Here is a 26,553-nt window from a genome sequence, read left to right as displayed (position 1 = left end):
GTGGTGCTGAGTCCATCTTGTCATTACAGATCTCTGGGAGGTCACAGGTCTTACAGTTACATAAATGTGGGTGATGAGCCTGGAGGAGCATCCTCTGTTGGTGAGAGATGTCCTAGTAATTCAGAGTACTCTCTAACCTTTTTTGGGACTGGAAGCAGGGGATGAGAAGGTGACCAGCATGTCCCAGGGCATGCTTTGCAAGTCTTTTTGTTGTTTCTTAAACAAGTCTCAACTATGAGCTCACCTTTCAGACTTGTGCTTTTAACAACTCTAGCTCTTGAAAGCCAAGTGTGCCATGTCCTTCTGTGAGCTGAGAGCTTACCCTCTTTCCACTGTGGTGGTTTGAAACATTGAAGACTGTAAGTTGTACCTATGTATGAAATGAGTGTTTAAGCAAATTAATTTGATAACAAAAAGGGAAAATGAGGAAAATCTACTTTTCTTTCCATTATCTAGAGATTTTAAGCATATAGAGGCATTTTGATTTTTTAATACACCGAATTATGTGGAAAAAAACAGCCACAGGCTTTCATTTTTGTCTATACAAAGTCAATTTTTTCCCAGCCTGCCCAAGACCCATTCTGCAGCAGTGTATGTCCTTCTTGGGGCTCTTGCTGTGTGGAGTGTGTGCCTGCCTAGGCACACAGGTTTGTCACAAAGGATGACTATCAAAACCAAAAAAACAAAAAGCTCCTGGAGGACTGCCAATCAGATTCTAAGAGGAGATTTCGGTTCATCTTACTCCTTCATTCCTTCTCCATTTACCATAGCCTGAACCCCATTCCCACCATCCTTGCAGCCCAACATACACTCCCCTGCTGGCTCCACCTACAGATCTCCCCTTACTCAAGGGTAAGCAGCAGATGGTCAACCTGTTCTCTTTAGGGAGACTGAACACACTCACACTCAGAAACCTCTACCAGGAATCCTCTTCCCTCATAGTCTCATGGTCCATACTTACTGCATTACATCTCTAGACACATGTCATTTTGTCTGAGATGCAGTTCTTTGCCTCCTGCACCAATGCTCGACCTCTCCCACCTTTCATTCTCACTTCCCTCTGTACAACCCCCCCCCCCACTACTCATCATAATGCCTATAACATGCATGCATCTACACATGCCACATACACATCATCTAGCATGCCATGTGCATGAGTATTATTCTAGGAATCTTTATTTTTATAGATTTATATTTACAAAAGTGGGTGAAGATAATATAGAGACTTCCTGTAAGCCAGACACCCAGTTTCCCTTATTATTAATGTCCTACTGGAAATGTTGTATTAGTTACAATTAATTATATAAGACGGATACATTGTGATTAACTAAAGTGCATACTATATGGTTTTACCTTGTGTGCTTTTCAGTGCTCCAGCATCACATTCAAGATACTGTTATGTGTGTGGCATTTAGGAAACCTAGTTCCCCTGGTTTCTTTCATCCTATTCAGACATTTTGTAGAATGTATTTCCATTGGGAATTCATTGACTATGGTACTCATGATTCAAGTGGAGTGTTGGTTTTGGGGGACGAACCCCCCTATGACAAAAGGCCATTCTTACTACATTGTCTCTACATACCACCATCAGTACAGCACATCCTTCCAGTCACCGGAGTTGCCAGGTTCTCCACTGCAATGTTTCTCTGTTTCCATACTGTACCCTTTGGAAGGAAGTCACTGGGAACAACCAGAGAATGACAAGTTGCCCTGAACACCACATACACTTGACTTTCTTCTACAAGAGAGGTGTGCCTCTTCCCTGTGTTTACTCATTCATCTATTCGTGTAATAACTTGGAGACACTTACGCTTTGGTTATGTTTTTGTTGTCCAGTTGCTCCCATTTGGACCATTGGCAGTTCCTTACTTTGCCTCTTTGTCCCCTTGACAGATTTCATGTTTGTCTTTTATTCCGGCACTAGTCCAGGCTCATCTTGTCTGTGTCTGCCCCCGTCCTAGAATCAGTCCTTTCTCTAAGGAGCCTGGCTCTCATAAATGAGAAGCCCATTAGAAACCAAAGTCTGGACACCAAAGGAGTCCTTCATTGCCATTGGTCCTTGGCAGCCTCAGCTGACAGTGAAGGAGCATATGTGTGGATAGACTAGTGTAATCGTCTTCATCACTCCTAAGCCTGAGCTCATGCTGATGTTTCTGTCTGTTTCTGTAGAGATCATTCTGGCCCCCTTCCTCTATTTAATCTGTAAATTCTCATCAAAGAGTGAGACACATCTCTCCACTGTCCCCCGCAGATTCACTTAACCTGCCAGTCCCAGTTTGCATGCATTAGAATTTTATCACACATTCTTGTGGCATTTAACAAAAGGTTTGCATATTTTTTTAGAATTTCTTTTCCTGCCTTCCTGTTCCTTTTCCTCTTCTTCCTCCTCCTGTTCCTTCTACTTCCCTTTCCCTCCTCCTGCCTTCTCCTATTTCTAATCCTCCTCCTTCTTCTCCTCCTTCTCTTCCTTCTTCTTTGCTTTGCCTAGGACTATTCTTTTCTCCAGTTCCTTAGGGCAGCACCTTGCCGTCCCACCACGTCAGCAGGATTGTTTCACATATTGGTGATGTGCTTAGTCTCTCACATGCTGTGTTCTGTCACAGGACCCCTACCTCCTCATTTGTTTGGTCGTTTGCCAGTGTTAAATTCCACTGTTTGTACTACATCAGTCAGTGATTTTGACAAATGCCTATAATGCCATGTAGGTACAATTACAATATGATATAGAAGACTTTTACCACCCAGTGAAGTAAAAAAATCCCAGAAATTCACCAGTTTAACCCTCCTTCCCTTCCCATGAGCTCCAGGCAACACCCATCTTTTTATAGTTCTGCCTTTTCCAGAACGTTATGTGTTTAGGATTGTATAGTATGCGACCTTTAGACGTGTTTCTTTCCATATGCATTCATAACTAATCTATGTCTTCTAGTGACTTAGTCGTAGTTCTTTTACTGCTTCATTGCTGTACACTGGACTCCTGAAGGACATCTTTGTTACCTACAATTTAGGTGATTATAAAAAAAAAACTACTTTGAAATTTCACATGAAAGTTTATTAATGTGTTCATAAAATTTTTTAAAACAGTTGAGTTAACAGCTAGGAGCACAGTTGCTGGGTGGTGTGGAAACACTGCAGTTAGCTTTGTGATAAGTACCAAAGCCTCTTGCAAAGTGACTATACTATTTTGCTTTTCCCAGGCAAAGAAGAAGTCATGCCACTCCACATCCTGTCCTTGTTTGACATTATTGTGCATGCTTTTGTACTTCCTTGTCCTAGGAAGAGTGCAGCTGTGTGTCAGTGTTATCTGAATTTCCCATTCCCAAATGAGAAATAGTACTGGGTGTCTGAACAGGCTCCTTTGCCATTGGGATATCTACTTTATATATATATATATATATGTGTGTGTGTGTGTGTGCGTGTGTGTGTGTGTGTGTGTGTGTGTGTATAATTATTTTTTCATATCTTGCACATTTCTCTCCGGGGTTGCTTTTCTCATTCTAGAATTTTAGGAGTTCTTTATGTATTTGAAGTAGAAATTCTTTGTGAGGTATGTGTTTTCTTCAGTTCTGTGGCCTATCATCTCCTTCTCTTAAGGTGATACCTTCCAGGGCTGTTTGTAAACTTTGGAGATCCAGTTTTACGATGTTTTTCTCTCGCAGATAATGATTTTGGTACTGTATAGATGACTTTATTGCTAAAACTAGTTCTCCATCCTTATGTTGCTGTAGTTGTTTTAATGATAAATGCTCCACACGTGCTCGTGTGTTTGAACACTCGGTCCCCAGGTAGTGGTATTGTTTGTGGAGGTTATGGAACCTTCTGGAGGTTCAGCCTTACTGGAGGAAGAGCATCCCTGGAAGAAGACTTTGAGGGCTGATAGCCTCACATCACTTCCTGCTCTGACTTTTTCCTGTTTGTGAATGAAAATGTGATCTGCCAGCTCCCTGCTCTTATTGCCATACCATGCCTTCCCCACCATGATGGACTCTGTCCCTCTGGGACCGCAACCTATAGTGAACCCTTTCTTCCTTGAGTTGCTTTTGGTCATGGTATTTTATCACAACAACAGAACTGTAGCTAACTTCTCTGTATTCTGCAGTTTTGTTTCATGTGGATGTATTTGTCAGCCATTTTCACTTATTTTTCTTAACCATGTCCTTCAGTGTCTAGATTCACTGTTGTTGAACATTGATGTAGAAACTGTTGAAAAGATTTCCTACATCCTCTGGATTCCCTTTATTCCTGTGTCAAAGGCCAATGGACTCTTTATGTGGATCTGTTTGGGGCTCAGTGTTTTGTTCTAGAAGTCTATCTATCCATTCTTCACCAATTTCATGCTTTCCTGGTTATTAGTGAATATCATTAGTATCATGTTGACTAATCTAGGTTTTGTTTGTCTTCTCCTGTAATTTGTTTGACAGAGTCTCATAGAGAGTGCTGTGACCTGGAATTCTCTATGTAGCCCATGCTGGCCTTGAACTCCCAATCCTCCTGCCTCAGCCTTCTGAATGTTGGGATGGCAGGTAGGTACCACCACACTTGACTTTCACAATCATATTATTAATATTTATAGACTAGCTGTTGTGAATTCAGTGGTATTTTGTGGAGTCTGTCAATCCAGTGGGAGCATTAGTCACTTTAACATTAAGTGTCTAATCTGTGAGTGCAGATGGATCCTTCTCCATATCCTTGGATCTTCTCTCATTTCCCCTTTGCATTTCTGAAGGATTCCCTGTGTAGAACGTGTTGTTTTAGTTAGGATTATACCCACCTTTCTTTTTGCAGCATGCTATTGTAAAGAGTAGGTTTTAAATTCGTATTACAAATTATTAATGGAAGTTACTAGAAATGTTATAGATGCCTGTGTGCTTATGGCTTTCTTGGAATGTTGATTCTTTGGGAGATTTTTTTTCAAGTCATCTGAAAACTAAGACATATATTTATTCCTTTTAAATCAGTATGTTTTTTCCTTTTCTCATCATACTGTACTATCTGGGACTTAAGTACAGTCTTGGTAGGAGTGGTTAGGAGTGACAGCTTTAGGAATTCCCAATTTTAGGTGACAGGGGAGGAATATCCAGTTTTTCACCAAGTATGCTGTTGCTTTGAGAATATTTAGTAGGTGAGCTTTATCAAATTGAAGAAGTTCCCTGTAGCCCTGGTTTCCCAGGAATGGTACATTGTGAAAGGCAATTAGATTTTTTTCAAATGATTCTCTATATCTATCAATATGGTTTTATGTTTTTGTATTTAACTTGTTCATGTGATATATTATATTGATAAATGTTTTATGTTAACTCAGCCTTGTACCCGGCTTTGGTGTGAATTCCTGTACACATTCTTTATTAGTCAATGTTATGCAGAAGAGTTTGGGGTCTGAGGTCTCAGGCCTAGATTTGTGTACTTCACCTTTGCAGTGTCTTTGTCTCATTCCAGTGTTGGAGCTTCAGGATAAGTTGGGAAATTTTCTTCCCTTGTCTAGATTTTTGTAGGTGATCAAGAAGTAGCTGTACCTTTCACCTAAATATTTTGTTACATTTCCTAATTAAAAATCATCTGGGCCTGGTGTCCTGTTTTATGAAATTTTATTGATTATTGATCAGTTTCTCTAATAGACATGACTCTATTCAGATTATTTCTACCTATGTGAAATATCCATATTATTTATTTCTCCCTGTGTGAATTTTAGTACTTTGTCTTTTTCTTTCAAGGAAACAATCCATTTCATCTGAGAAAAATCTGTGGCAAGAATTTGTAGACTAAAATCTCTAGAAGAAAAAAATTATCCCTGTATTGAAGATTCTACAAAACTGACTGATCTTAACTTTTTGATTATGTAGAGTTAGAATGTTGCAGTTCCAGAGGCAAGTTGGGCTATTGGTAGTCCCTCTGAAGGCTATTCATTGCCCGCACCTCTGTCTGACCTAACATCTCCACAACTATCAAAACCTTTAAAATGTGTTCCTGGCACACCACTAGTTTACACCAATCCCAAAGCTAAGAATGCCATCGGGCAGCATAAGACCTAGGACAGAGCTTTCCCTACTTTACTGCATGTAACTCACCTGTGGTTCTCACCAATGACCTTGTACCTTGATTGTGGCTTTCTGTGTTCTGCAATCAATATACTGTCATGTAACTACTTCCACAATGGACCTGAATCCACGTTTCAGGACCATGGTCACTCATATTTGGTTTCAGGATGAACTATTTCTTATTCTCTTTGAAGTGAGAGCTGTGTTTTACATCGACAGATTTTATTTATTGTACGGAGTATCAGTGGTACTGAGACATTTTGAATTTCTGATGTTAGTAATTTGTGTCTATTCTGTCTTTTTTTTTTTTTTTTGAGACAGAGTTTTACTCTATAGACCAAGCTGGCCTCAAACTCACAGAGATTCACCTGCCTCTGCCTCCCGAGTGCTGGGGTTAAATTTGTGCTATCTCACCTGATTGTCTTTATTAGCTTGGCCAAAATTTGTCAATTTAACTAATGCATTAAAAAAAAACAGCTTTTGCTTTTGTTGATTTCTGGATTTCTTCTGTGTACTCCCTTTTTTATTTCTGTTTGGGTTCCTGTGGTTTCTGCAGCTTGTTATGGACTTACATTACTCTACTTTTTAACTGAATTCCTAAGTAGATACTTCCTTATTTTAGATTATTTTGTTTTAGGTAAATACAGTAACACTATAAATTTCCATCTGAGCTGTGCTTTGTTACGTCCTACAAAAATATTTTAACTTCTCTTGAGGTTTATTTTCTGACCCATGTGTTATTTAAACGTATGTTTAATATCCAAATATTGAGGTTCTTCTCACCCATTTGTTATTTCTGGTATAATTCTCTTATTATTTGAAATCATACTTAGTGTTTTTGTTCTTTTAAACTGTTTTTCCGTGAATCACTCAGAGGAGACCTTGGGAAGAATTTAGGTCTGCTTTAGTCTATGTCTCTGTTGATTGGATTAAACTGATTGACAGTTGAATTTAGGATTTCCTTATTCTCTGTCTCTTAGACAGTCAGCTGAAGTCTGAAGTCTCAGCTGTCATGGTTCATGGGTCTCTTCTTCTAGCAGTTGTCCAGTGTTGTGCCATGTGTCCTGACATTCTGTAAGTACATTCACAATAAGAATTGTTTCGGCTCTCGGAGAATTTACCATCACCAATTGCCACTTACCATGACATAATTACCATCACATAAGTCCTCCTTTGTCCCCAGAGTTCTCTTAATTTATAGAACTAATATGCCAACCCAGCCCATGCAAGCAAGGCTAAGTCTTCAAGGATGAAAGGGTACCCCAAAGACTTGTGTGAGGAACTGGGGGACTCCAGGCATTTGAGCTGAAGAGCAATGCAAACAAACCACTTCTCATTTCTATTATTAAAGCAAGTAAAATGGGGAGATGTTTATAGATAGTTTAAGCAAATGTAAGTACAGCGAGGGAGTACACCTGGTGTTATGTCTTATCCCCTTTGTTCATGTGATAGGAGCCAAGAATATTCCTCCCAGGCCTTTGCTTTTCCCACAGAGGTACTGTGGGCATTCCAGGGCATTCCTTCATGTCCATGTTTTCAAGTTCATTCAGTTATCACAGTTTATGCAATTCTTTCTAGAAAGCCACCTTGTGGGAAGAACATTCTGCACTCTGCCTCATCCATAGTTGACGGGCTCCTTACACAGGCTTCCACACTATTACAGCTTTACTTGGAGTGGCATGCAATACCTTTTTCCATCCTTTCACTTTCCATCCTCGTAAGTCTTTATATTTATGACAGGTTCCCTATAGGCCTTGCTTGTTCCCTGATTGACTGTGGGGATCTCTTAACTAATATATTCATGCCATTAACTTTTAAACAGATTACTGATACAGATGGATCAATATGTACCATGTAGTAATTCTTTTATTTATTTATTTATTTATTTATTTATTTATTTATTTATTTGGGGTTTTCGAGACAGGGTTTCTCTGTGTAGCTTTGCGCCTTTCCTGGGACTCACTTGGTAGCCCAGGCTGGCCTTGAACTCACAGAGATCCACCTGGCTCTGCCTCCCGAGTGCTGGGATTAAAGGCGTGCGCCACCACCGCCCAGCAGTAATTCTTTTATATTTGCCATATTCGTTATCCCACCACCTTCTATGAGGCCAGGGCTTTCCTGTGCCCCCCCCCCCCAAGCTAGCCTTAAATTTACAATCTTCTTACCCTGACCTGTAGAGTATGGGAATTACAGGTGTATGACATCAATTTTTACTCTTCATCAACTAAATATTTTATTATTTGTTTATTTATTTTGGATAGGAGGTTATGTTCCCCAGTGGGTCTCAATCTGACTTCTTGGCTCAAGCAGTCCTTTTGTTCAGCCTCTACAGCGGCCAAGATTACAGACACATGCCTCTGCCTCCCTGGCCACACTGCGCCATTCTTCATTTCTTTTCTTCTCCCTCTGCTTCTTCTAGTTTTCACTGGATATTTCACTTGATCTCGTCTTATCTCCTCTCTTAGAATATTCATTATACATTAAAAAAATTTTTTTTTGCTAACGACTACCCTAAAATTTGCAATGTGCATGCTGTATCCACATCTAGCGTCATATAACTCTATCACTCACATGGATTGTAGCTCCCAGGTAGAGGAGAGCTATCAGATCCATCCTCTTGTTTCATTTATTCTTGCCCTATGTGCTTCTGCTGCATAGTACTAGTACTACTTTTGAAGACGAATGAAGTAGAAAAGACCAATTATTAGATATTGATTTATTTAGCGATTTACTTAAGCTCTGCTTATACTGCTGATTTGCCAAACGTGACTTCATTTGCTACGTGGGACAGAATGACAGGAATGGCTGAAACAATAGGTCCTTGCCCTTAACAACCTGCTGGCTGCCACATCCACTGCTGTAAAATCTTGCTTGCTTGCCCAGCCCACCTTGTTGTTTTAGAATATAAAATGAGGATGCAATCTGAATCCAGCATTGAAGCCTTTCAGGAACTATCCTGGCTTCAGTCCACTGGGGACATCTCCTCTCTCCACATGCATTGGTGTTGCAGTGCTTATTCCAGAAAGGTTACTGCAACACTTAATTTTTAATTTTTAAATTTACTTTTTTAATTTTGCAGGCAAAGTAATTGGTTTTCACTTCATATTGTCTTAGAGTTTTGTTGCTGTGAAAAGACACCATGACCATGGCAACTCCTATAAAAAGAAAACATTTCATTGGGGCTGGCTTACAGTTCAGAGGTTTAGTCCATCATCATCATGATAGGAAGCAAGGCAGCATGCAGCCAGACATGGTGCTGGAGAAGGACCTGAGAGTTCTACATCTGGATCTGCAGGAAGTGGAAAATGAACAGTGAGCCACTAGGCATGGCTTAGCTTCTAAGTCCTCAAAGCCCACCCCACAGTGATGAACTTCCTCCAAGAAAACCATACCTACTCCAACAAGGCCTCATCTCCTAATAGTGCCACTCCCTATGGACCTAGGAAGGTGATATTTTTTCAAGCTACCACATATATATCATTTTTATTTTTTGCTTAGTATCTACTGTCCTTGTAGGTACCAGAGACTTTAGGTTTACTCATTGTCTTTGTTTTCATCTCTCCTCTAATCTTTGGTTTCCCGAGAATTCCTCTGTATATTGTCTGTGGTTTTGTTTTTGTTTTTGTTTTTGTTTTGTTTTTCACTGTGAGCTGTGATACAGCATTAAACTAGAATCCCGTTGGTTTGGTGGGAAAATAAGGAGAAGAAAAATAGTCATTCTATAATATTTTGATTTAATCTATGTACATATTGGGGGCAGGAACATAGCTCAGTCAGTAAAGTATGGGCCTTGAAAGTATGAGGACCACAGTTTAACACCCAGAACCTACATTTAAAAACAATTCAGGCATGGTGCATGCTTATGACACCAGGGCTGGGGAGGCAGAGATAGGTCGATACTGGAAAGTTCCAGGCCACTTACAGATCCTGTCTCAAAAAAAAACAAGGTGGGCATCTCCTGAGAAACAGCATATAAGGTTGACCATTGATCTGCACACACACACACACACACACACACACACACACACACACACACACACACACATCTTAAGTGTCCGTATGGTCTTGTGTTCCTCCACATACACACACCTCTGTGATAGCTAAAGGGGGGTAGAGCTGGAGCAGAATTTGTCTTTGTAGGTAGATGGAACTTTGGAAAATCCTTCTCTTGCAGAAAGGTCTTGTCCTAGGGAACTCCACAGTGTTTCCTGACCCTGTCAGAGTCATAGCAGACCATTCTTGGCTTTCACAGTGAGACCTGATCGGCTCTTAGAGGTAAAACCCATGACAGTGTGTCCTCTCCCCACTTAAGTTGTGGCCATCAGAAGTTTCTAGCTCTCACATTCATCCATATTCAGCCCCTAACACTTAAGACTGTCACTGAAATGTTACTTCTGGTCCATGGTTCCGGCAGCTTCTTGTCCTGGCAAGATCTAGCTGCAACTGGATTTTTTTTTTCTCCAGATTTTAGGGTGAGAGTTTGCCCTGTAACCCCAGTTTCCTACCTAAGTCAAGACTGGTACTTTGTTGGCTTCTTCTCATGTCTGGATTTCATGTGTTGGAGCTACAACTAGGAGTCTGCTGTGGGATGTCATTCTGCATGCTGTGAATGTGTGTTGCTCTGATTGGTTGATAAATACAATGCTGATTGGCCAGTAGCCAGGCAGCAAGAATAGGCAGGATAAGCAGACAAGGAGAATTCTGGGAAGAGGAAGGCTGAGTCAGGAGTTGCCAGCCAGACACAGAGGAAACAAGGTATATAGGCAGAACTGAGAAAAGGTACAAAGCCATGTGGCTAAACATAGATAAGAATTATGGGTTAATTTAAGTGTAAGAGCTAGTCAGTAATAAGCCTGAGCTAATGGCTGAGAAGTTATAATTAATATAAGCTTCTGTGTGTTTACGTGGGGGATGCAAGTGGGAGAGATCTGTCCTGACTGCCAACAGGCAAGGACACAGGAAAACTTCTGGCTACGAACTTTGAGGACACAAGTGGGAGAGATTACATCATCTAGAAAAAATGTCCCAAGAAAAAGAGTAAATTGGCCTATTGGTATATCACATATAAAATTTTATAAGTCTTCCTAAATGTTTGTTTCTGCTCTTCTCTACAGACACTTAACACAAATGGTCTTTATGTAGTCCCAGTTCAATTAAAAATTAAAGCTGTCTTTGGAGTTGGAGAATGGCTCTCTCCTTCTCTAAACCCAAGCATGTTGTTAAAAGGAAAATGCAAAATCTCTGTGTCGTGTCAGAAGAAAGAGCCATCTGATATGGGACAGAGGAAAACCAAAAAATTAAGGGACTGTTGTCACTAATCTCAATTCTTTGGTTCTATTGTGACTCTTTAAACTTTTCTTAAGGTATGAATTTTATATCAAAATTTATAAGATTAATATATATATTAAACTTTTTTTATTATATTAATGGTCATATAGAGGGCTAACTAATTCTAGAAAAAGGCTTCATTTAGCTTCCTGTACATGTTTTTGTGTTGGAGTCTCTATTGGTTTTCTGCAGAGAATTATGACCAGGCCTAACAGTGAATTTGGGAAGTTTCCAGAAAGATGATGGGGCCCCACAGCAACGATTCCACATGTACAGTAGTAATCCCACTAAGCTTACAAACATCACCAAAAGATCAGCTTTGGACTATAAACTGCTCAGAACAATTTTGAGATGGCCAGCTGAGATGATCCAGCCCCATGTTGGGTGCCAAATGTAGACAAATTTCTAAATGGTCTTATTAAATAAAAAACATGGAGCCAGATATAGGGGTGAAAGCCTTAGAGAGACCAGGGAAATAGGGAAAGCCACCAGTCAATCTTACCTCACCAACTCTGCAGCTTCCAAATGTGAGCTACCTCCTGTCTTACCCACGCCTTTATTGCCTTGCTGTTCTGCCCTGTCATTGGCTATCTTAGCCTAGATACCTCACTTCCTTGTCATTGTCTGTCTGTACAGACCTCCAGGTCTCTATGGTTGGTACTAGGATTAAAGGCATGTGTCACCACGCTTGGCTCTGTTCTATAGTATGGCCTTGAACACACAGAGACCCTGCCTGATAAGTAATTGGATTAAGGGTGTATGCTGCCTGAATTCTTTTTTGCTTAAAATGGCTGGCCTTTCTCCCTGATCTGTAGGCATTCTTTATTAAAGTACAAATAAAATATCCACCACATTTCAACACAAATAAAATATCACCACAGGAGTCTCTCTTTACTACATTTCTTTACTGTTGTCCTGACTACACCATATTTGAATATATGCAGTTCCTAGTGGGTTCTGGATTTTTCCCACTTACAATGTAAACTTCTGGAAGTAGGCCCTATGTCTGTTATAGTCATGGCTGTATGACTCAGAGTAGGTGCTAAGTAATATTGGTTATGTGGACTAATTAATGCACAGGCATTCACTGAGCAAGCACACTGTTAAACTAGGCACTGTGCTTGGTCTGGAGGTTCAATCAAAACAGAAACATGTCTACAGTTATTACAGGGGATTGTAAGCTGTACATAATCTTAAAAATAGAAATAACACTCTATGAATAAAATCAGGGAGGCACTGAAAGGTTGAGGACATGAAAACTAACACAGTTGACAGAGGGGTAAAGCATCTCAGAAAGGAAGCTTATATGAGTTAAGTTATATAGAATAAGGTGCTCTTAGCTTATATAAAGAGGAATGACCCAGAGAAGGGACCCCACAGACCTGCTGAACTATGTGTTGGACAATACAGGAAGTGGCTTACTTCAGCTACCTCCGGTAACATTGTTCCATGCAAGGCATATCACTGTTAATTCATTTCACATCAGAAAACCCAGCCTTAGATACTTTGAGTGGGCAAAATGTCACTGGTACTGAGCAATGGAGCAAGTCATTTTCTCTCTGCTGCAAAAATGAGTCAGGCAGGACTCAAGGGTTCTAAGGAGCTGAGCACACAGTGACCCTCCTCCATTATCCCAAGCCCGTCTTTGAGTGTGCTGCCATTGTTCACTGCTCATGTAGACTTTAGCCTTGTCAGTAGTAAGATGAAGATCAGAGCTGCTTTGCAAATGCCCACAAAGCCACTGGGGGGTTGAGTTTCCTCAAAGAAGGCGGGAAAGAAAAATAAATGTGGGCTTCTGCTCTTGAAACCTCAGCCCAGTGAGCCAGGCTTTCCCGGAATGCTGCAGGCTGCTTCAAAGGCCCATTGTGGAAAGCTTCCAGATGTGCATGGAAAGCCTCACTGGGGAGCCTCCCAGTAAAGAGGCGTTTCAGGGCTGAGCTGAGATGAAGGAAGTTGATGTGATGAGTCCTACCAGGTGGGCTGCATTCTGAGGGAGTCCAGATTCTACTGTGAAGGAGAGATCAAGGGAAGTTACCCAGTTCAGATACCTGAGCCAAACAGTGCTCCTCTTTGGTTACAGACAGCAATGGTCTTTGCTGAAGGGGGACAGAAAGGCATTCTCCCAAGCATTTATCTACCTGCGAATTGCTTGTGACAATCTCTTCGTTCCTTCAGCATATCTTGGAGTGCTTGGGAGGAGTTTTAGTTGGACAAAGGCCAGCCATGGGCAAGTAGAGTCCATTCCTACAATGATTCCTCTAGGGAATAAAAACCAGAAACCTCTGCTCCATGCTCTGATCCCCTGCCTCAAATATCACTGCCCCAGATAGCCAAAGCTCGATGCCCCATTTTCCTTTTATTAGACAGGGGAAATGAGCAGGGCTTGGGTTTAAATTTCTGGAGCCTCAGTTTCCCCATCTGTAGAGGTCAATGATGAGCCCCAACCGTCCTCCCATGAGAAGGAAGGGATTACTGAACTGCTGCACACAAAACATCTGGGCACTGCCTGGTCCAGAATGAGGGTGCAGACTGTTCTCACTTCTCTTCAGTCCAGTTGTTCAGGGAGGTGGGGCTGGTCCCATTTGGCCTTTCCATTTTACTTCTGTGGCTCTTTAAATCCTCTCCCTGTGTGTGCATATGCGCTTAGCTAAGTATTTTGAGATCGGTGTATTTAGGGGAAAGTCCTCTTGTCTACAGCTAAAATTAGGCCTCTCTTTGCTCCTCTGTTCATCAGCCCCCATCCTATTTTAACTAATTAAAAGCATTGACACTCAGCAAGGCTTGAAAGAATTTGGGTGAACAGCTGGGAGTTGCTCTCCATGCCAACAGCTGTTGCCTCTCAGCAGGCAGGCAGCAGAGTAGAGTCAAGTGCCCAATGGGGAGAACAGGGAGGGCGCCTTGAAGAGGTATACAAAATATGTCCATGGTGGAGCGATCTGAGCAGGCATCGTTGCATTCTCTGCCTTCTGCCAAATGAGAAGGGAATGAACTTGCTGCAAAGAGACAGAGGAAAGGCATCAAGTGGAGCTAGCTCACAGGCAAACCACTGTCACTCCTGCCTAGGCGGCAGTAGTCACCCTGCTAAAGTAGAGAAGCCATGGGACAGTGTCAGGCATGTCTCCTGAAACATCCCCATTCAGTTTCTACCATGGAATCTAGGGGAAGGACGAAATTGCTCACTGAGTCCAAGATGCCCAGATGTACCCTGCCTGGCAATCAATCACTCTGCTCAGCAATCACTCCCACTCAGCCCCACTGCCTTTGCTTGTTCCCTTCATTTCACCAGGCTCGCTCTCCTGGAGCTTGGCTTCCCCGAGTTTTCTCTGGATCTCTCCACCATCCAACTATATCCCGCAGGCCTGCCTCCATGTCTCCCTCTCCAGCCTTGTAAACCCGCTATGTCCTCCCTGAATGTCCTGTCCAAAGCCTGCATGCACACCACCACTCCCAGAAAGGGGCTTAAATGGTTCCCACAAGCCTTGGTCTCTGTGTATAAGGGCTTAGTGTTTTTCATGGCCTAGTGTCTTTCCTCTGTAACATGTTTTTGTGTTGCTATTCCCACCTCAAGAAACTGAAAGATGCCTCTATGGGAAAGTGTGAAGCGAAGATACTGTGTTGGGTATCCAGAGGTGGCATTTAAACTCACTGACTGTCTACTGCTTTAAAAAGAAAGAGGAAGAAAAATCACATGTCAGATGTAAGTGCCAGGTCATATAGCACCAACAATGACAGATTCACCTCTTCCTGAATAATTGGGTTAGACTCACGTGACTAGTTGACATAAGCTTTGCAGCTCCATGAGAGATCTTGCACCATGGCTTCTCTTGATATTGTTCTCACTCTTGTCCTCTGAACAGGATGAGGAGAAGCTGAGGCTGTCACTCCTGGTCAGCCCCATGTTCCTTTAAGATGAAGGAGGCAGCTCTGTGCAAACAGCCTTGTTATCAGACCTTCAGTGTTCTTCAGAAGTGGGTGATGAACCCAAGACCAGAAACCCAAGAGGGAGTTCATCATCTCTGATGGCTTTTTTCTCTTTCTAATATCTGCTTTTGGTCCGTCACCATAAGCCTATGGTCAGCCTTCAGCATACCTCTCATGTCTTGGTATTATGAGAAATACATCATTGCCCCCTGCACCTCTACACATAGCCCCCACCATGCTGAACATGTCAGGGAACCCACAGGCAGCAGCTGTAGCTTCTTGGAGCTCCTGGGAGATGTTAGGTCCCCATAGTGCAGCCCTGTCTCCTTCCTGACAATGTCTCCCCAACACTTGCTCTCACTCTGGCTGCCCTAAGCATTGCCCTTTTCACTCCTCTAGTGCTGCTTCCAGCACATACCCTTCAAGCCCAGTCTGTTCCCTCCTTGGATAGATACATGCTCTCCACCATCATCTGCTAATGCCTGTGCATCCTTGGACTGTCAGTCAAGGAATGAATATACATGAGGACCATGGACATAAAAACACATACAGTAGGAAACATCTGAAGCCCAGGAACAACAGGGTCCTCCCCTGGACTCTGAGGGTCCCATAACAGCCCCTTGGAAGGTAGGGGATTCCCATTAATCCACCTGATCGCTTCCTATAGGGGTAGAAAGGGTCTCAGGAGACAGTGGTAGAGTCAACTCTGCTGTGCTGTTCTTCCTCATACTTCCAAGCAGAGTGGACAAGGAGAGGCTGGTCACAGGAGCAATTCTTATCCTGCCCCTGCCTCTTACCCAACAGACTTCTTGGTAATGTGGCAGACTGGTTCGTCCTTTGTAAATAAGCTAAGCCAAATGTTCCTGCCCAGGCTGCAAATAGCCTAACCAGTCTGGTCTATCTCAAAACACTCCTTAGGAAAGCTTTTGTTGTTTGAGTTTTCAAGTCTGGTATACATGATGGTGGTAAGAATCTTTCAAAGTGATTGCGTTATGTACACACACACACACACACACACACACACACACACACACACACACACACACACACACAGAGCTGCTACCCTTCCACACAAAGATCTTGGATCCCAGAAAATTTCTCTTCTACTGATCAACCCCCTGAGGTAAGGGTTAAGCCACACTCCTTCTTTGGCTGACATCAGGTTCAACCCTCCCAGCTTCTGAGAAAGCTCTATAGTCCAAAGCTGAAGTCCCCAGTACGCACCAATCTCCTTGTCATTGTTGAGCATGTCAGCTCCCTCCTCCACCTGACATGGCGGCATTTTCACCACTGACTCAACTATATGAAGAGGCCAGTGTTTGTGAATGCTTGCTTTATACAAAGAATCAAGCTAGCAATGACTGATATTTCCGTCATCCTTACCAGGCAGACTTTGCTCCTGTTTTAGAGAAGGCCAGGCTTAGAAAAATTAAGAGGCCTGCCCCGACTAGTAAAATACTGTCAAGCCAGGTCTCCCTAGACCTCATGCTGCCTCACTCAGCTCAGACCTGGGTGTGCTGTAGTGAAGGAATTCAAAATGGCTTTGTCACAACAGGATGTGCAGCTCACCCTGTATTGTTCCTGTATCTCAGGATGCAGGAGATGGGATTCCTCTAGGATGCCTTCCCTGCACATGCCTGTGCTCAGCAGCTGCACAGGGAAAGCCTATCCCAGGACTTAAAACAGTGATCTGGGAGACCCAGAACAAAGAAATGAAGTCAGCAGGCATGGCGAGGGTGGCAAAACATACCTAATTCAAAGCATTTACAAGTAAGGAGAGGAGCCAGCTCTTGGGTTTCCTGCTTCTTTCATTCAAAGCAGATAAACCCCCCTGTAAGGGGAAGAAAAAAACCCACCTCTTTAAGAACATTAATTTTGTTCTCATCTAGAAGCCATGCTGAGTTACACTAAAGGTAATGGCATTTTTAAAAAATGTTCTCAGGGAAACTCCCAGCTGAACACACAAAGAAGCTGGTCCCCAAGGAACAGTGTAAGGATTGTCTGAAGGGATCGACGTTGGTGAGATTACAGAAATCATAATATGTGAATAAATGAACATATGGAAGAAATCAACAAAGCTCTCTCCTTCTTCCCATATGTAAACCCAGCCTTCGCCTAAAGTCCTTAAGTAAATGCAGATGTAGTCAAACCAGGCACCAGATGGCAAACAAGCGCTGGACTGAGAGGTAAAGAAAGCTTTCAGTGTTTATTCAAAGATGGGGGAAAGTCATAATCCAGAATGCTGTGGTGTTCTCTAAAGGGCAACCGCGGGTCACGTAAGCCCAACCAAGGCCCAATGTGACCAAAGCAACATCAACAGAATTTATACCAGTTGTGATTTGCTGTAGGAAAGCCACTACCATTTTATGCGACTGGAATCTGATGTCAGAAGTTGTAAGTTTGGGGCATGAAAGTGACATGTAAATCAAAGAAGCAGGAGTGCAGGGGCAGGAAAGGAGAACCGGCCTTTGCTCAGCGTTCACGTGTGGCGGCAGCCTTGATGCATGCTTTCATTGAATTCTCTGAACTATGTATTAGGTATTGGGCAAATGCTGGAAGGCCATGTCATATGGATTGAGAGATGTTGGGTTCCTAGATCTCAACCGGGGATGCCAGCCTAGCTATCATGAGTACTTCCTGTGCCCCATCACATTCTCAGCTTTGTAGTTCTGTGTTGTTGGAATGCGTAACATTTGACAAAGAAAGCAGGTCCCTGAAGACTCAATTTAGTGCACAGTCTTGGAGCACTCACCAGATGCCAAGCCTATGGGAATACACACAGGTTATGTCAAGTATGAGGCCCTGCCTTGCCCCGCCCCCCAGTCCTTTCTGCCCAAACCAGTAGGACTGGGGGATAGTGTTAGCTAGCAGGTACTGCCTTGAGATCAGAGCAAGCACTGTGGGGAACAGAGCAGAATGTGACTCTGTTTTCATACACAGTGCCCTTCACCTTCCTCACAGCCTGTTCCATCCAGTGAGAGTCAATACTGAAAATGCCTAGTCACATCCTTTGAGTCCCGACTCTCAGTGTGCGTGAGTTTACACAGTCAATGAAGAAAGTTCCGGTAGTACTTCAACTTCACCGACAAGCTTAAATGAACATTAAAGTACCCTCTCCCTGCTGTGGAACTAAACCGTTGCATGTGGAGCTGTAGGGTAGGAAATGCTTTCAGCTTGTCAGCCCTGGTTCCTGACTTTACCAGTAAACCTGCTGCCTCAAGAAAGCCATGCCATGTTTTGGGTCTCGGTGTTCTTGTCTCTAAAGGGGGCTGAAGTACACCTTGAAAGCTATTCTGAGTTTCACCTGCTTTTCACTTCCTCCCACCTGTCTGTCCTCTCTCATGTGTGCATTCTTTCGGAATGTCTGTCTGTTTCCCCATCACTTCTACAAGGTCACAGCCCTGGATGACAGAAGCACATAAAGCAGAAAGCAGGCTGCTGTCACTGTATATAAACCACCAGCACACAGGCTCCCTTATTCCTGTTCTCTAGTTGGCCTTGGCCATTAGGAGGCCCCAGCAAAACCCTAGAGACTTTTTATTTTCCCAGCATCCTCCGCAGGGTTACTACAAATTGGCTGCATCCATTTACTGCCCACTGACCTATTAAAGAGATGGCGCCATGCAGACAAGTGTCTCTGTGTGGTGGGAACCTGTTCCCTCTCCCTTCTCTCCTTCAGACAAAGAGGTACCAAGTGGCTGCCTACGGTTGCTGGTCCACAGGTACTTATTTCTTTTCATAATCCTTGGGAGCTTTTTTGCTTCATTTATTTTTGTATTTCAATTTAGTTTATTTGGATGTGTATGTGTGTGGGCGTGCATGTGCCACAGCACACATGTGGAAGTCAGATCACTTTCAAGATCACTTTCCTTCTATCATGTGGATCCCAGGGATTACACTCAGGTTGTCGTCAGCCTTGGTGGCAAATGCCTTAACCTGCTGAGCCATCTTTGTTTCAATGTCCATTTTTTTTTTTTTTTGGTTTTTCGAGACAGGGTTTCTCTGTGTAGCTTTGCGCCTTTCCTGGGACTCACTTGGTAGTCCAGGCTGGCCTCGAACTCAGAGAGATCCGCCTGGCTCTGCCTCCTGAGTGCTGGGATTAAAGGCGTGCGCCACCACCGCCCAGCTCAATGTCCATTTTTTTAATGGATATTTTCTTAAGTTTACTTCCATCACATCAGCTCCCTGGCAAGAATCTGGCCAATATGCTGTACCAGCTCAATTTCCTATTTCCCACAATGTTCCCATTAAAATATTTAGCTTCCATTCCCATCTTTCCTCTCATAAGTGATCTATTTATTCTTAACCACCAACCACCCCTAAATAAACATCCATTAGTGAAACCTTTTCTTTGCTGGGAAAATCAATACTAGTTAGCTGGATCTGAGAAAAAAAAACGGTGATTAAGAAGAGAGAGACCAGCATCATAGAGGCAGAATCTTCTGGGAAGCGTTTCCTCAGGGTCAGCACATGGAGGCTGTGGTCCAAAAGGTGTAAAGGCAGTGCATGTTACTGGCAGCTGAAATTGGTAACATGTAAGATTCTTCCAGGTGGTACTGTTTTTGTAGGCATGAAGGGGAATGGAGAGCAGTCCCGAGTCTTGGCTCCAGGAGAGGCCCTTGGTGAATGTGCAGTTGAAGTTGAAGGTCAAAGGTTGAGGGGGTCAAGGGAGACTGTGCAGCTCGGCACCATGGGACAGGGTCAGCGTCCCTGAGTAGAGCCCAGAAGAGGTGACTGTAGTCCAGTTGCAGCAGGAGTAAAAGCTGTTTTCTTTGAAAAGATTAACAAGATCGACAAACGTTTAGCCAGGCTAACCAAAGGAAAAAGAGAGAAAACCCAAAGTAATAAAATTAGACATGAAAGGGGAGATACTACACCAGAAATGGGAAATTCAGAGAATCATAAGGGCATACTTTTAAAAATCTATATTTCACGAACCTGAAAATAAGACTAAAAGAAATGGATGACTTTCTAGATGGAAGTTACCCAAAAAAGTTAAATCAAAATGAAGTAAATAATTTTAGTAGATCCATAGCAACCAATGAGATACAAGCACTAATTAAAATCTCCCAGCTAAAAAAAATTCTCAGGGCCAAATGGATTCATCAAGAGTCCTACTAGACAGTCAAAGAAGCACTACTAACTCCAACATCCTCAAATCATTCTGTAAAATGGGAAAGGAAGAGCACTTTCTTATTCTTTTTATAAAGCCATTGTTACACCAAACCAGACAAAGACCCAACAACAGCAAAAAAGAAAACTACAGTTTGATCTTTATGATGAGCATAGATGGAAAAAAAATCTCAATAAAATATTGGGAAACTGAATTCAGGAACACATGAAAAAGATTATCCACCATGATCAAGTTGGCTTTATCCCAGAAATGCAGGGTTGATTCCACATGTATAAATTATAAATGTAATCCACCACATAAATAGACTCAGAAACCACATGATCATCTCATTAGTCGCAGAAAAGGACTTTGGCAGAATCCAACATCCCTTCATGATAAAAGTTCTAGAGACTATAGGGATATGGGGAATGTTTGTTGACATAATAAAGGCAATATACAACAAACTCACAGTGAACATCATGATAAACTCAAAGTGTTAACATTAAAATCAGGAACAAGAGAAGGATTTTCCAGTTTCTCTACTCCTACTCAATATAGTGCTTGAAATCTTAGCTAGAGCAATAAGACAAGTAGATTAAACACAGAGATGAGTGTGACTCTCACCTTCATCAAGCTTCTTTTAGCAACTGATGGAGAAGATTACAGAGATCTACAACCAGTCAAGATGCAGAGAATAAGTGACTTTTGGGGTACCCAGCCCCAGTTGATGCATTGTTAAGGATATATCACAATCCCTATGCTCAGGACTGGTGGGCGGGGGGGACATCACAGGAGAGGGTGTAAAAAGCCAGAGGACCAGGATGCCTATCAGTGATGTCTTGTAGAAGTGACAGGGAAGCTGAACCTGTGAAATTTCAACAATATGTTTGCCTAAACAAGACTTGTATAATGAAAACACTAGTTGACATACCAGTTTGGATGAGGAAAATTTCACAAGGCCCACCCCTAGAAAAGTACTACAGACAATCAACCAGTGGCTTCTGAGAGGAGGAGAATCAATTTTTTCCAGGGATGAGCCCCTGATAGGTTATCTAATCCTATCTGGTCAGCTCTAAACACATGCCTTTAGCCAACAACTAAACAGACTCAGTAGATTGTGTGTGTGTGTGTGTGTGTGTGTGTGTGTGTGTGTGTGTGTGTGTGTGTGTAAAATATACATATGTAATTATAGAAAAAAGGGTCATAAATCTCAGAAGCAGTTGGTAGGTGTAAGGTAGGGGTGGAAACCATAAATAAAATGCACTCGTGTATGAAATTAAAAAGAAATAACATTTTAAATTAAAAAAAAAACAAAAAAAGAAAAAGGATACTTATTTGCATACAATATGATTCTATACATTAAGGATTCCACTGAAGAACTCCTCCAGCTGACAAGTACATTCAGCAAAGTACCAGGATAGAAAATCAATGCACCAAAATGAGAAGCCTTCTTGTATAGCAACAACAGACATACTGAGAAATAAATAGAAAAAAAGCCATTCACAATACAACTCATGATATCCTCAAAAGTAAATATTTCAGAATAAATCTAACCACAAAAGTGAAATATTTACACAGTGAAAATTTAAGACACTGAGGAAAGAAACTGAAGAAAACACCAGGAGATGGAAAGAACCCCAGAATCAGAGATTACTAGGATCAATATTGTGAAAATGACTACCCTACCAAAAGCAACTTACAGATTTAATGCAACCCCATCAAAATTGCAATGCAGTTCTTCATAAAAATTGACAAATAATCATAAATTCACATAGAAATGTAAAAGATCCAGTGAGCCAAAACAATCCTGAACAATAAAAGAAATGCTGGGGGTGTTATCTTCCAGATTTCAAGATATTCTCCAGAGCTATAATAGTAAAATCATCATAGCACTTGCATAAAAACAGACATATTGATCAAAAGAATAGAATTTAGAGCCACATATAAGCCTACACTCCTGCAGCTACCTTATTGTTAACAAATAGGCCTAAATAAAGATTGTAGAAAAAATAGTATCTTCAACAAATGGTGTTGGTCAAACTGGATAGCTACATGTAGAAGAATAAAACTAAATCTTTATCTCTCACCCTAAACAAAACTTAACTCTAAAATAATCAAGGGCCACTGCATATGCCTTTATACCACAAACCTGATAAAAGAGAAAGTAGGGAATATATTTCAACTTATAAGAGGAGTTTCTGGACAAGACACTGGCAGAATAGGCATTAAGACTAACTGAGAAGTGGGACCTTAAGAAACTAAATATTTTTCACAGCAAAGAGCATCATCATTTGAATGAATAAGTAATAACCCTTACTGTCTATACATCTGACATGGGGCAGAATCAATAATACACAAAAACTTCAAAATCAAAACACCAAGGAAACAAATAACCCAATTAAAAATATGATATTTAACTAAACGGTTTTTAAGAGAATAAATATATAAGACTGAGAAATATTTTTTTTTTTTTTGGTTTTTCGAGACAGGGTTTCTCTGTGTAGCTTTGCGCCTTTCCTGGGACTCACTTGGTAGCCCAGGCTGGCCTCGAACTCAGAGAGATCCGCCTGGCTCTGCCTCCCGAGTGCTGGGATTAAAGGCGTGCGCCACCACCGCCCGGCTAATATTTTTTAAGTATTCAACATCTTTAGCGATTAGAGAAATATAAATTAGAAATACTTTGAGATTTTATCTTAGCCCAGGCAGAATGACTATGAATCAACAACAACAACAAAAATACTTGCATGGATGTGACAAAGGGAAACACTTGTCCGTTGATGGTAGGAGTGAAAACTGGCATAGCTACCATGGAAGTCAGTGTCCAAATTCCTCAAAAACCTAGAAATATATCTACCATATTTTCCATCTCTACCCATCCCACTTATGCATATAGCCAGAAGGACTCTGCATTCTCCCCCAGATCTTCTTGCTTACCCATATGAATGCCTGCACTATTCACACCAGTTAAGAAATAGAAGCAGCATAAATGTTCATCAACTGATGAATGGACAATGAAACAGTAGTACATCTATACAATAGAATATTATTTAGCCATTAAGAAAAATGAAATCTACAGGTAAATAGATGGAATAGGAAATAGTTGTTTCTGAATGAGGTAATTGAGACCCAGAAAGGCAAACATCACATTCTCTCATATACATGGATGCTAGTTTTGAAACCTTAGATATGTGTGTTTAAATAAGAGTGCCTGTAGAAGCGATGAATATGCCCAATGTCTCCCCATCTTGACTTTAACATTCTATCAAAAGCCTGGAACATTCATTACAAGACCACCCAATATGTGATTCCCATCTTTGTAGCTTCATTTCTTATCACTCTTTATCTTCATTTTGTCTTCTCCAGCTATAATAGACTTGTTTATGTCCTCTGAATGTACTATATAGTCTTGACTTGGAGCATTGACATACACAACTCACCCCCCGCCCCGCCCATGTTAAAGCATGGAACCCACTTTATCAGCTTTTTTTGCCTAACTAGTCCCTTTTCAGCCTTGATATATTGCAAGAAGACCATGTACCTGATTTGACTTCCTCCTATTCTCTCCTAAAGTACCTGTGGTTCAGCATGAAATGAAGGTATAACAAGGGCAGAGCTTCTTAGTCCCCTGATATATCTATCCATGGTGCCTAGCACAATACCTGAGACACAATAATTTACAACATCTATTTTGACAATAAAGCCAACAATGGCTCAGGCATTCCATTTAGAAGAAGAAACTGACCTGAAGAAATGAGGCAACTTAATCAAATAACCAAGCCAAGACTAAGATTAATACAGGACTGGAGCCTCCTGATTGCTACATCAGTTGTTTTCTAGTACACCATGTGCTTGTCTGTAATATTGTATCTAGAGGGAAGCAGATTGAATCCCCTGTTTTGTGAAAGCCAAAACAAGCTCATATTCATAAACACAGCTGATATTATTGTTTTTGTTGTTTGTTTTATGTAAAATCCCTGAAAGTCCAACCCAAAACTAAATTATGTTTTTCCGATCCTAGAAGCACATACAGCTTTCGTTGTCTACAATAATTTTTCTGTTCATTGTTCGTCTTTCTTCCCTTCGTTAACTAGAGGAGTCAGCTGCTATTCTGTGTTGAATGATTCCTGCGTTTCATTTCATTTTTTATCACAGCCCTGCTCTATGACATGTCACAGAGAAGATCAGGAAGTGCTGCCTTTAAATAGTGACACTCAGAGAACATGACAATATCCTGTGTAGAACTGGAAAAAGGGTAGATATAATAACTATAATCAAAATAACTAATATTTTCAGCTAGTACCTAATGCAAGGTGCTATTATTAGCCATTTCCATACGTTTTTTATTTTACCTTAACAATTCTATGGAAATTTATATTATTTCTATTTTAAAGATGAGTGAGTTGAGGTACAAAGAAGTTAGTAAACTGTCCAGCCCATGCAGTTGGGCAGTAAAGATCCAGTTGGCAGTCTAGGACTCAGAGTCTTAATTATTTTATAACTGACTGTGAAGAATGCATGGATTTGGATTTTATACTTAGGAAATACTAAAACATACAACTGAGATCCTAACTTCATAGATATGCTAGGTGCCATCCCTGAGGTTTTCATTAATTTATGAATCCATTTAAACATCTGTTGATTCTTTCAAAATGCACCATTGAATTTTATATGAATTATTGTGTATACAGATAACAAAAATACCCTCTAACTCTCATAGCCCAGTGAAGAAAAAATATAAATAAAAAGACATCAATTCTACTGAGTACTGCATGACAAGCCAGAGGGAAAGCAGGGGTACTGGAGTAACACAAAAAATATCATAAACCAACTTGAAAAGACAGACAGACAGTGGATTTTTTTTCCTAGTCATGCTGTCCTTTTCCATTTCCTCTCTCTGTCTGACCCCCATTTTATCTCTCTCTCCTACTTAGCTTCCCACTTTCCTTCCAATCCTTCTCTTCCATGACCTTCCCAACTTCTGGGTTCACATTCAACTTCTTTGCTTATCTTCTTCTTCTTAAGATTGGTTTGCAATGAATTCAGGCTTATCCAGAAGGATTCTAAGGCTAGGCCAGATGTCCAGGCTCCATTGCCAACAATATGACTCTGGCTCAGAAGAGCTGGTGGTCCTGAAGCTAGGAACTTTGTAGAGCATGAGAGATACATGAATGGATAAAAGGTGTCCTAGATAATATGTCAACACAGAGCCATAGACCTACTGACCCAACATCCTGAGCAGCTCAGTCGGTGCTATGTTAATGCCATTGCATATTTTAAATTTTATTAATTTAATCTTTAGCTATTTCATACATGTATATAATACATAGTGATTCCTGTCACCTCCTGCCCTTCCTTATATCCTTCCCATCCTTATTTACCATCTTTATTCCCTACAAATCTCTTTCTCACATTCCTGCTTTTGTTGTTGTTGTTTTGTGAGCCACTGAGTTTGACCAGGGCTATCTCTGTGACTGTGGATGTAGAGATATCTGTCTACTGGAGCCTGGGAGGCTCAGCACTAGGTACACAACTAAGGACAATGACTCTCTTTCTTCTAGAGTCTACTAATAGTAAGTAGTTTGGAAATAAGGAGATGGTCCCATGAGCCCTTCCCAGATCTATGAATGATCGTTGACAATTTTTATGCACACCCAGTGTAGGTAGCTGCAGTTGCTCTGAGTTCAGGATTGCAATGGTTGTGTTATGCCTAGAGGATGACATGTTGTGACCCTTCTTCCTCTCTTTCAGCTCATATGTTATTCCTCATTGATCATCTGAAATGTTCCCTGAACTTTAGAAGAGATAATATAGATGTCTTATTTAGGGCTGTGCCCTCAATTATCTCTAATTCCTAGTATCTTGAACATCCTCAGGTCTCCAACTGGCTGCTGTTCCGTATAAAAAGAAGTATCTTTGATGAAGTGGGACAGTTGGTTTGTCTGTGGGTATAAATAAAGATGTTTAGAAGGCACTTTGATCAATCTGATTAAACAGCAGTGATAGGTTCCCTTGGGTCTGTGGCCTCCTAGGCATGGGTTGTTGACAGGGCTTACAGTACTAAGCACAAATTCCCTCTTGTAGCAAGCCTTAGATCCGACCAGAGAACAGCACAACAATGCAGGTTCTTGTTGGTCCCTTTTGTTACCCACCAGAGTT

The 26,553-nt window shown here is 41.4% G+C and overlaps 1 protein-coding gene across 15 annotated transcripts in view; it reads left to right on the top strand.

Annotated features, from left to right (window-relative positions):
• Fggy (FGGY carbohydrate kinase domain containing) overlaps positions 1-26,553 on the top strand; it is a 420,639-nt gene that overhangs the window by 376,861 nt on the left and 17,225 nt on the right. Inside the window, exon 14 of one of the 15 annotated variants that reach the window (XM_052715208.1) lies at positions 7,016-7,049. The exons of 13 other annotated variants lie outside the window; for them this stretch is intronic. In XM_052715208.1, coding sequence (XP_052571168.1) covers positions 7,016-7,034 — 19 coding nt within the window. In that variant the 3' untranslated portion in view covers positions 7,035-7,049. Of the gene's footprint in view, positions 1-7,015; positions 7,050-26,553 lie in introns of those variants that run through there. One more of the 15 variants, XM_052715204.1, reaches the window with a different exon arrangement.

The sequence above is a fragment of the Peromyscus californicus genome, unplaced genomic scaffold, assembly GCF_007827085.1.
Source record: "Peromyscus californicus insignis strain IS unplaced genomic scaffold, ASM782708v3 Scaffold_5__1_contigs__length_169319896, whole genome shotgun sequence".
NCBI lineage: Eukaryota > Metazoa > Chordata > Mammalia > Rodentia > Cricetidae > Peromyscus > Peromyscus californicus.
This window is presented reverse-complemented; position numbering and strand designations above follow the sequence as displayed.